At 38.5% G+C, this 11873-nt stretch overlaps 1 protein-coding gene across 10 annotated transcripts in view; it reads left to right on the plus strand.

Moving 5' to 3' along the window:
- The window catches only part of sdccag8 (SHH signaling and ciliogenesis regulator sdccag8), a 57150-nt gene that overhangs the window by 3316 nt on the left and 41961 nt on the right, over nucleotides 1–11873 (plus strand). For 9 of the 10 annotated variants that reach the window (XR_008385556.1, XM_053620858.1, XM_053620864.1 and 6 more), the window contains 10 exons: nucleotides 77–190; nucleotides 1637–1762; nucleotides 1870–1974; nucleotides 2543–2607; nucleotides 2694–2885; nucleotides 4600–4738; nucleotides 8220–8372; nucleotides 10788–10922; nucleotides 11345–11461; nucleotides 11728–11870. Coding sequence is in view for 9 of the 10 variants with exons in the window: in XM_053620858.1 (XP_053476833.1) it covers nucleotides 77–190; nucleotides 1637–1762; nucleotides 1870–1974; nucleotides 2543–2607; nucleotides 2694–2885; nucleotides 4600–4738; nucleotides 8220–8372; nucleotides 10788–10922; nucleotides 11345–11461; nucleotides 11728–11870 (1289 nt within the window). In the remaining variant the exon portion in view is untranslated. Of the gene's footprint in view, nucleotides 1–76; nucleotides 191–1636; nucleotides 1763–1869; nucleotides 1975–2542; nucleotides 2608–2693; nucleotides 2886–4599; nucleotides 4739–8219; nucleotides 8373–10787; nucleotides 10923–11344; nucleotides 11462–11727; nucleotides 11871–11873 lie in introns of those variants that run through there. The other variant, XM_053620867.1, reaches the window with a different exon arrangement.

Genomic DNA, 11873 nt, shown 5'->3' on the forward strand with positions numbered 1-11873 from the left:
AGTTATCGTGCATCATTTGTAAGCATTTCACTAAGGTACTTATTAATTAAGCCCTTTGACCCCTTCTGCCTGGCAGAGACAGACAGATGGAGATGATGGAAGTTTACCTCCAGTCCAGGATCTGGTCCCCATCATTCACAACCAGTCCGAGTACATCCAGCACCTTGAGGCTGAGGTCAAGTTCTGCAAGGTCAGTCCTCTTACCCAGTGTGGGATTCTGTCGTTGGTTTATATGATATGGTCTTGTTAAGCTGCCCATGTAAATATTGTTATATGTACTGTTGAGAAATGTAAAGAAATGCACATAACTGCTTGTTAGGGATGTCACGAGAACCGATACTTCGGTACTAAGTCGGTACCAACATTCTTAAAACGTGACTGTACTTGTTTTTCTGCAGTAGTGTAAGTACCGATTGTAACGAGGTACCAAGGTTGCAATTTTTCCGGACCTGAAGGGGTCAGCAAATACGCACAAGTGTTTTAGTCGGTCCACAAGTGGTGAAGAACAACAACAACAACAACTACAAGCACATGTGAAAAACTACAGAAGTTTAGCTCCGTCCCGACTCATTGAGAGGAAAGATGGTTAGAGTTAAATATGGAAATACTTCACATTCGAGGCAGATGACAACAAACATATAATTGATGCTCTGAAGCCAGTGTGTAACCGATGCTGTCATTCATTGCAAACAAAGCGAGGAAACACCTGGAATTTGGCGAAGCACCTGAAAGACGTGCCCTATATTATGTTTGTTTGAGGCAGCTGGCATTGTTGCCATGAAACCAGTTAACATTATGCTCCATGTAATGTTTGTGATAGCCAGTTATTTGTTAACGACGCTAACGCATTGGAATGTTATAAACTACCTCCTAATGGGTGACCATGCATCGCCCGTGTCCTGTCAGCTAAATGTAGCCTAATGTCACTAATAATTATTCAAATGTTCATGCTTTTAATAAATCTTTTTTGGCCTGCCACCATATGAGTGAATTTAACCTAATGCTTGCATTCAGAGTATAAGGGGTGTGTGTGCACGCGCGTTTAGGAGTGCACCTCCACTCATTGTCAGACAGTGTTTGATAACTAAAATATCCCCTGTCTCTTTTTTTGCCAGTATCAGCCATGAGGAGGATGTCTTCCAGAAGAGTTTTTAATTACATTTTTGAATTTTATTTTTATACCACATCGTGGTATCAACTTTGGTATCGAGTATCGTGTACTTTTGGTGGTATCAGTACCGACTACTAGATTTTTGGTATCGTGACATCCCTACTGCTTGTACACTCACCATCCACTTTATCAGGAACAACCCCACAACCATGGATCTCTAATCAGCCGATCATGTGGCTGCAGCGCAATCTAAAAAAATCATGCAGATACAGGTCGAGAGCTTCAGTTAATGTTCATATCAAACATCAGAATGAAGAAAAAAGTCTGATCTCTATGACATTAACCATGGCATGGATGTTGGTACCACATGGGCTTTCTGATGTTTGATGTGAACATGAACCAAAGCTCTTGACCTGTATCTGCATTATTTTATGCATTGTGCTGCTTCCATATGATTGGCTGATTTAGAGGATGATGAGTGTATATATTTATAATGTGGGTTTTTTTTTTCATTTTCTTGCAAAGGAAGAACTGATTGCGTTGAAGCAGCGAATCAGAGTAGTAGTTGTAGAGAATGAAAAACTGCATGAGGAGATCAAGGCAAAGATGTTAGAAGACACTCTGAAGGATTACACTCTCCTGGATGGCACGGTAATTAACATTTGCAAATAGATTTGAATGAATGAACTTAATGACCCTGTTACACAGTATGCAGATCTTTGTTTACGGTTTCTACTTCTTAATGTGATCATTTTCAGGTAAATGCTGAAACTTCAGTAGATAAAGTTACCTCAACACCAGCAGCAAAACCGAGATGGGATTTCATTCAAAAATCAGAAGATAAGAAGTGGGAAAAAGAACTGGTATGTGGCTGATACTTAAGTATCAGCTTAAGCATCACCTTACTTTTAGGAAAGTCAGAACAACTGGAGTCCATATTGCTCTGTGTGTGTGTTATAGGGATGGGCGATATCTTATCGTTTGCGATATACCGGTAGAAATTCTCCCCACAATAAGAATTAGTTTTCCCGCGATAGTAACGATAAAGCCTAGTTGATGACGTATTTCTGTGTATGATGGTGTGCGACCCATTCACAGCTCATGTGCAGAGCATAAACAAGTACGGCAGAAAGCGGATGTGAAGCTGAGGAGGAGTTTATCACTAAACGAGGAGCTACCTCTACAACCTGGAACTGGTTTGGTTACAGAAAATCAGTTTTACTTTTAGATCAGTGTTTGTGTTTCTGATGCTCTCAAGATCACAGATATCACTTGTAGCCAAAAACAGTGCTGCATGGTACTATATTTATATCATCGCTGATATCGTTATCGCAATAAATACCAGAAAATATCGTGATATAGTTTTAAATCCATATCGCCCATCCCTAGTGTGTTAATGTTTGTCTAACACTCATACTCTTACTGATTCAGGAGCAGTTAAAATGTTTGTACCAAGCACAGACTGAAACGCTAGAAGCTCAGGTAGTTTCACTGAAGTAAGTGCTTTCCTGATTTATAGAGTCCATCAAATCCCAACTGTATTCCTCATCAGTTCTCAAGCAGCTCTGACTTGTGTGTTCAGGAAGGAATTGGTGAGCTCTCAGACAGAATGTGAGGACCTGAAGGAGCGTTTGAGGCATAAGGAAGCTATGGCAAGTGTATCGGCGGCTGGTCAGCGTGTCGGGGGTCTGTGTCTGAAATGTGCGCAGCATGAGGCTGTACTGGCAGAAACACACTCCAACATTCACATCCAGGCCATCGAGCGACTCACCAAGTGAGCGGGACGCTTTTGTCGTACAAAATATTAAACTTCTTAAAAGCCATCAGGTTTGTTTGGATTACAAACGACTCTTTGTAAGACAATATTTTTCATTCCAAACCAATATGCAAAGTCAATTTTTAAAGTCAAATGAACATTTCATTATTTGTCAACAGATCTTTAAATAAAAACAACTATTAAAAACTGAAAAATGCTGCTAGCATAAGTATTCCAACCCCATCAGACTACTACCAGCGTCGTACACTGTTGGGCACAGTTCCTCGCAGATTTGCTCCAGGTACTTCAGGCTGGTTGAAAGTACCACAGATTCTCAGTGGGATTCAGCTCAGGAATTTGATTGGCCACTGTTGAGCATTCGCCCTTTTTGTTTTGAACCAGTCCTGCCTTTCTTTGCCTTGTGTTGGGACCATTGTCCTGCCAAAAGATGAAGTTTAAGGATGGTGTTAGGGATGGTGTTAATCCTGTGTTAGGATTGCACCACACGTAGCTCTTTGAAAATACTGCATCTCGATCTTGCTCTCATTACACCAAAAACCACATCGTTACTGGGTCACTCATGCGTACATATGGCTCTTCTTGAGCAATGGCTTCTTTCTAGCTACCCTCCCATACAGTCCTCAGTTATGCAGAGCTCTTGAAACGGTTGTCTGGTGCACCTTCACTCCACGCTGTACTCCACTGTACTCTGAGTGACTCACTGTGGCATCTCTCGCCAGTCTCCATCTTGTTTTTGCGCTGAGTTTTGAGGGACGACCTTGCCTAGCTAGAGCTTGGGGGGTGTTGATGCTTCTCCCACTTCCTCACTTTTGATCAAGCACTGCGTATTGGGCTGTCCAGCTTCATAGATATTAGTCTAAGTTATGAAATTCTATTACTTTATCTTTAACTTCCTTAAAATGCTCATTTTAGTCTTCATTTTCTCGCCTTTCCTTTAGCTTGACAACTGAGGTGTTTTTTGTTTAGAACACGGAAGCTATTGTAATATTGCATAGGTGAAGGCTATGTCTATTGTCTCTGGGTTAATACAATATTTTTGTCTGGAGCACTTAACACCGTGGGGTAGAATACTTATGCAAGTAGCATTTTTCAGTTATCATTGAAAAATTTGCCGACCAATAATTGAGTTTGACTTTGAAATTTCACTGTAAAAGAACATGAGTTTGCAATAAAAATACTGTCAGGAAGAGTATATTGTCATTCAGACAAATCTGATCAATTCCAGGAGGCTTGAATACTTTTGCAAGACACTGTATATCAGTACAAGTTGTGTTTACATAGGAATAATTACTATAGACATGTATTATAGACTTAATGATTGCCAATATGTGTAAAGTTAATAGAAAGTCTGTTAACAGCAGTTGTATGGTTGATTGTCTATTGATTGTTTTTGGTTCTTTTTAATCGAGTATTTAAGCTCACAGCAAGGTTAAAGGGAGAGCTGACATTGATTTTCTTTATGCAGTAGACCAGTTGATCTATTGATTAAGTGCTACAATGGAGCAGTCAGTCTCTAAATGGACATTATAAATGCAGCGTTCAAACTAGGCGGCTTGGTAGTTTTCTGACTGGTGAACACATTGTGTTCATTTAGTTTTAAATAGAATGACCTGCTGACCCAGATGTTAGTTTTTAACATACCTGAAAATCCTTAGGAATTAAAGATCTTTTTTTTTGCTGGGTCTGTGTGTTTGGGGTATGTTTGCGGTAGAGAGCGAGACGAGCTGATGACGGCACTGTGCTCTCTGAGGGCCAGTCAGAGCGAGGTGCAGCAGAGGGAGTGGGCTGCTTATCATCAGGTCAAACAGGCTGTGGAAATGGCAGAGGAGGCTAACCTGGAGAAGACCAAGGTGAGAACACGCACCTTGCATCTGTATCAGCAGTCACTGGGTCCATAGGGATGTCTGCATCGATCATAAAAGAATAGGAACTCCTAAACTGAGCAGATAAATTCTAAAAACAGCAAAAATGATGAAATATCGGGTTTTGGATAAAACAAAAAAATTCTGGAAGTAAAATACTTTGAGTTCTCTGGTTGAAGAAAATATAAATATATATTTTATCAAAATGATGTGGAAATATTGCTGTCTAACCTTACCTTGGCTGGCTGCCTCCAAAGATCAAACAAAGATGGTGTAACAAACCCAGAGCTAAAAACAGTACAGATATCTACAAGTTGCTACCTAAACGTGCTTTTCTCACAGTTACGCATCGATCCAGTTATTGGATAGCTACGTTCCATAGCAACACAGACAAATGATTTATCCGTTTCTAATCCGACGTCAAAGCGCTGACACATTTCTCCATTGTAAATGTTTAATTCTTTGGTAAAGTGTTTAAAGTTTTAAAATATTACACTTGATGTACTTTAATTATTGCGATTAAATTCAATGCAAATGAATAAATAGCAGTCGCTTTTTGATTATCAGTGTGTCAATGTCTCCGTGGAGTCAGAATGAAATATTTAAATGCAGTTTATCTTTTATACAGTTATACCGAATGTACACACATTTGCAGCAGCGTGAAGGCCAGGAATGAAAGAAGAAAATGGATTATTAGATTTAAACTAGAGATGCACCTATACTAAATTTCTCAGCCGATACCGATAACTGATACCAATAGTTCTGCCTTTTATGCCTTCTTTTAAATTAATAATAATAGTTCCACATTTCTGAAAGAAATGCAAATAAAAACTTCATTCTCTCCATTTCAACAGGTCTCTCGATTTCACAGTAACAGGTCTCCTAAATAGAAAACACATTACTCTAATTAACATTAACACATTTAGTAAATTCTGAAGATTAAAGTAAGATTTCTTAACTTCTTAAATGTTATTAATTCATATTAACACTCAGTGCGTTTAAATGGACAACAATAATCCACACTTAACCCGATTAAGACAATACTCTGATTAAGAAACTACCATGTAAACAGCAATTTTTAATTACCTTAATCTGATTAAAGTCATACTCGAAGTAAACACTAATCGAATTAAGACATGTGGAGTACTCCTGTTTTAGTCACATTATGGACGTGTATTACAGACATGTAAACACCTTAATCACATTATTAATGTCGTGTGAGAGTTTTCACCGCATTTTGCGACAGGACACGATCACACACGGCAGTGCTCAACCGTTTTACGGCGAACAAGAGAGTATGGCTGCGTCCCAAACCGCATACTTGCCTACTATTGGCCTGTAGTGGGGAAAAATACATGTATCTCGGCTACTATATAGACGGTAAGTACGCGGTTTGGGACGCAGGCCACGGCTTCAAGCAGTTGTCTATTTGCACGTATAGCATGACAAATAATTGACTGCACTTAAAGCGTTCGTAAAAAAATTAAATAAAAACACCCAAAACTGTATACGGTAACATAACGAAGACGAACTGTATGTTGATAGGTGAAATTCTGGAGGGACGTCGGACGGTGTGCCGCGGTGACGTAATGACATGTGACGTTAATCTAATTATGTTCGATAACATGTAAAATGGGTACATGAAAGGAGTATTCTAAAAGCGACTCATGTAAACAACTTAATCAGAATATTATCTTACACAGTAAGGTCAATAATTGACTGAATTCTAAAAAACCTCCTGTTAGTCTTCACATTCACTCACCACAAAGAAAATATATTTCTACTTCATCATTGACATCAAACTGGTAATATATAATTAGGGCTGCAACTAACGATTATTTTCATAATCGATTAGTTGGCCGATTATTATTGTTGTTGTTATTATTATTATTATTTTCGATTAATCGGATGGGGCAAACTTTCAGGTTAGTAAAAAACTAATGTGTTCCATTTGAGACGATTTTAACTTTCTAAAATTCATACACTAGACCAGTGGTTCTCAATCTTTTCTGAGCTTTGGACCCCTAGCATATTTCGAACAATCCACAAGGACCCCCTCACTCCACAACAATTATAGACTATATATTTAAAAGTCATTTCTATATATGTTGCTTTATTTGATTAATATTTAACATTAATAATATTAACATTAAAATTGAATCAAAACATTTCAAGATTTTATTTTTTACATTTTATTCTTGGTGTGACATTTAATTTGACTCTGAATTGTCCTTTGTTTATTTTATCCATCAATGCGACACTTGAACTTCTCTACAACTCATAGGTTTTTGCAAATTTCATTTGTAAATAAATTTAAAATAAATCCATCAATGAACGATCATCAGCTGAGCTAATGTGATATTTGCGAATAACCAAATTGATTAATTTTAAAACATCTCATTTGAATATGTTTTTATACATTTAACAAAAAATATATACATAATATTATTTAAACATATTTAAAACTTTCCTACGGACCCCCTGCAATTACACCATTGGTTGAAAAACACTGCACTAACCGGGTAGTGCAGAGGGCATATTGAAAGTGTATAGTACGTCATTTGGGACACAAGTTTAGTATTTACTCTCCGGAGTCTGTTTTCGGAACAGAAGTAGCGTAATGAGTAAATCTCCCCCGTGCTGCGCGCAGACCAACTAATCGATAATGAGATTCATTGACAACGATTTTCGTAATTGATTATTATCGATTTTATCGATTAGTTGTTGCAGCTCTATATATAATATAAACTTTTTTATATATTTACATTAACTGGGTATGAAATATATTACTCTACAAATATATTTTTCTGTGCATTATATATACTTTCTTGTGAACTCATCTTCATTTAAATCTTTCAACGGTGTACTGGCACTTTAATTCAGCTCGAGCAGCACGGCAAAAAAAATAAAAAATTTGACTCGACGCTGAAACTCCCGCTTTATTACAGCGTCCGGTGTAAACTTTTACTGGTGCAGAGATTACGAACGGCAGTTGTCATCATTCCACACAAGAGACGACATCTTTACACACAGCACGAAATCAATGTGTTTTCCCGCCCACTTTTGATTGACAGGATATAATCGGCCCTGATCATCGGATGTTTTTAAACTATTGGCCGATAGTGTGAAAAATTGCCTTTATCGGCTGATACCGATTATTGGCTGATACATCTGTGTATCTCTAATTTAAACACGTGTGTTCATTGAAATCTGCGGTGCAGTTCTTCAGAAATTTAGGAATGTATGACAAAGGAAATTATATCTTTAATGTGAACATCTGATCCTAATTGTGCAGCTGTGTGCAGACACAAGCCCACTAAATATGTAGTACCTAACATCACGCAACACCCAACGTATTGCAATTTTTAACAAGAAAGTTATCTTTAATGTTGGCTGTTCTAAATGCGAAATGCTGATAATGAATTGAAATGCCGCTTTCTCTCCCTGCGTGTTACGGGTGTTTTCCCAGGCAGTAGTACATTGTGAGCACGTCCTTGCTGAGCTGGCTAGGCAGAGGGAGAGACTGGAGAAGGAACTTGCTTTAGAACAGGAGAAGATTGTGCAGGCGAGGGATGCAGCCCGGTCCGAGAGCAAGAGGGAGAAAGAGGAGCTCGCCCAGATGGTCAGTACTTTCAGCAGAATGGATTATTCTCGCAAATGCAGACCTGCCAACCTTCATACTTTTTTTTTGTTGTTGTTTTTTGCATTGGACCTCCAAATTTGAACACTGGCGTACCACTGGCATTCCAATCCCCAAATTAAAACAGTAGACATATGAATCTGGAATGACTGACAGTTGCACAGTGTTTTGAACTCCCCAATATTAACTGACCCCCTGGAAGCCCCACCCCTTTCCTCGTCTTACATTAGTAATGCTTCGTCTCAGCTCAATTTTCCTGCTTAGAAGATGCAGCACCCTCTCTGTCAAGGTTAATGCAGAATATTTTGGAATCAATTGTGAAATTTATCATTAATGTGAAATACAGTCTATTAGTGTTCGAGCCTCATCTTTGAGCTATAAGACAAGAATATACAGTAGTTAACATAAGTTATCTTTTAACATTTATTAGGGGTGTCACCATAAATGTTCTAAAAATGGACAAAAGCTCATCTTTGTGGCAGGAAAAGAAATGAAAGTTGACCCAAAAAAAAAAGATTAATAGGCCTGCAGTAAAATTTAAAATCTAACACTTCACAGATCATTTTAATGATCATGATAATTAGAAAGTGAACTACAGCAGAACTACTGCTGCTAAATTTTTATTATTATGCATTATTCCTCTTTGGGTTGGCAAGTCTGGAAATATTTTTTATATATAATATTTATTAAATATTTTTTCTGGAAATTATTTTTTTAAGTATTTGCCCCTGATTTCTTCTGTTTTTGTGTATATCGCATACTAAATTGTTTCAGAAATTAAAACTAAATCTAAGATAAAACAAAGACAACCTGAGTAAACACAAAATACAGTTTTTAAATGATAATGTTATTTATTGAACAAAAAAGTTATCCAATACCAACTGCGCCTGTGTGCAAATGTATTTGTCCCTGTAGTTACTAATTCCCCAAATCTACGAAACTGCATTCATAATGAGGTTCAGCTGGACTAGACACAACCAGGCCTGATTACTACAAACCCTGTTCAATCAAATCAACACTTAAATAGAACTTTTTCAACAGCATGAAATTGGTTAAAAGATCTTACTCAGTAACACACAATGCCAAAATTGAAAGAAATTCCAGAAATGATGAGGAAGAAGGTGACTGAAATACATCAGTCTGGGTTACAAAGCTATTTCAAAGGCTCTGGGACTCCAAAGAACCACAGCGAGAGCCATTATCTCCAAATGGAAAAACTCTGCACAGCAGTGAACCTTCCCAGAAGTGGCAGACCTTCCAAAATTCCTCCAAGAGCACAGCAACGACTCATCCAGGAAGTCACAAAAGAGATAAGGACAACATCAAAGGACCTACAGGCCTCTCTTGCATCAATAAAGGTCACTGTTTATGACTCCACTATCAGTAAGACACTGGGGGAAAATGGCATCTATGGAAGAGTGGCTAGGTGAAAACCACTGCTAACCCAGAAGAACATTAAGGCTCGTCTGAATTTTGCCAAAACAGACCTTGATCCTCAAACCTTTTGGTAGAATGTTCTGTGGATTGATGAAAGTGAAACAGTTTGGAAGACAGGGTTCCCATTACATCTGGGGTAAACCAAACACAGAATTCCACCAAAAGAGCATCATGCCTACGGTCAAGCATGGTGGTGGTGGTGTGATGGTGTGGGGATGCTTTGCTGCTTCAGGACCTGGGCAACTTGCAGTAATTGAGGGGAACATGAATTCTGCTCTCTACTAGAAAATCCTAAAGGAAAATTTCCGGTCTTCAGTCCGCAAGTCGAAACTCAAGAGCAAGTGGTTTATACAGTAAGACAATGATCCAAAGCATAGGAGTAAGTCCTAGTCCTAGAAGTAAATGAAAGTCTGATCTCCAGTTATCAGAAGCGTTTCAGCTATTACTGTTAAAGGTGGCGCAACCAGATTTTAAGTTTAAGGGGGCAATTAGTTTTCCACATTGGTGATAAGTGTTCGATAATATCTTTTGCAACAGTAAAATTAAAAAAATAAAAATAAAAACTGTATTGTGTGTGTACGCAGGTTGTATTTCTTTTGAGGATCTAAAATTATTTAATATGAGAGATACACAAAAACAGAAGAAGTATTTTTTCACAGCACTGTATGTTTCTAAATTGTTAGAGTTGTTGATGCCCTCTGGTGGCTCAACTAATATATAATAGTGCTCATGAGATTTAAAATTCAGTAAAAAAAATTAAATAAAATAATAAAAAGGTTTATTTGCTAGTAGCCATTGTTTTTCTGCAAATTATTGCTTATTTTATATATGTTACATATGTCATCCTTTACCAAATTATCTGGAGTCCTATGACATCAGTATTTCAATTTTCAAAAATGTTTTCCTACAGATTTTACTCAGCAAAACAGCACAAAGCAGTGTGTGTTCCTCTTGTTCCAGGTGACCTCCTTGACATGCAGAGTGGCTGAGCTAGAGGGACTTTTGGATCGAGGAGACCGAGAGAGGAACTCCCTCAACACTCAGCTAGAGGAGGCCTTTAAGAAGCTCACCGCTCAGGAGACTGATAACAGCAAGGTACAGAAAGGACACACGCAGGGAATTCAGTAATGCTCAGGGTTTTATTTAATCGCTTCACCACAAATGTTCTGGTCTATGCACCATGCCATTCTCGTATGAAAGTAAACTGAACATGAACAGTTTTAAATAAATTAGTGTAATATGCTTTTTTTTTTCTTTGTAAATGACTTGTAATGGAAATAAACTAACACCAGATGGCAGTAGAGCTATGTAAATGGCAGAATTTTATTTCTGCACCTATTGAGTAGGATTGTGTCGAGCTGTAAAAGTGTCCTCTTACTCATTTGATGTTTGGACTTGTGTGTAGAATTGAACCCTGGAGAACTGACAACTTTTTTTAATAGAATATGAATGTTACAGTTATGACGAGTGATCCTGGATGTAAGTGTTGTCGTAAACCTTATGGCACTTTGTTATAGGTGTGTGGGGAGCTGCGCTACCAGTTGAGCCAGGCCCAGCTTAAGAGAGAAGAGGCTGAGAGGGAATTACGGGACTCGCGCTCTAAACTGGGCCGGCAGCTCGAGTTAGCACAACAGGTAAGAGATTGCTTGGGTTCAGGGTAGATATTAAGTAGAAATGGTCAGTTTTGAATCGTGTGGTTTGTGGAATTATGTTAGACACATTTATAATTCAGAATACAAGCTTACTAAAATAAACAGTACTTATTGGAAAAAAATGAGAAAATGGTTACAAGTATGTGTATTAATGCCTACTTGCTCTCTGTCTCTTGCTCACTCTCTCTTTCTCTCTCTCTCTCTCTCTCTCTCTCTCTCTCTCTCTCTCTCTCTCTCTCTGGTTTCAGGAAGTGCAGAAGCTGGGTGCAGAGCTGAGTGGCAGCCAGCAGCGTTTGGAGGAGGCCCAGAGGGCAGAGGGCCGAGCTCGGACGGAGGCAGCCGGCCTGGCAGAGGGGCTGAACCGCGCCCAGCGCCAACTGCACCTCACCAGGTA

Source organism: Ictalurus furcatus, chromosome 3, assembly GCF_023375685.1.
Source record: "Ictalurus furcatus strain D&B chromosome 3, Billie_1.0, whole genome shotgun sequence".
In the NCBI taxonomy this organism is placed as follows: Eukaryota; Metazoa; Chordata; class Actinopteri; order Siluriformes; family Ictaluridae; genus Ictalurus; species Ictalurus furcatus.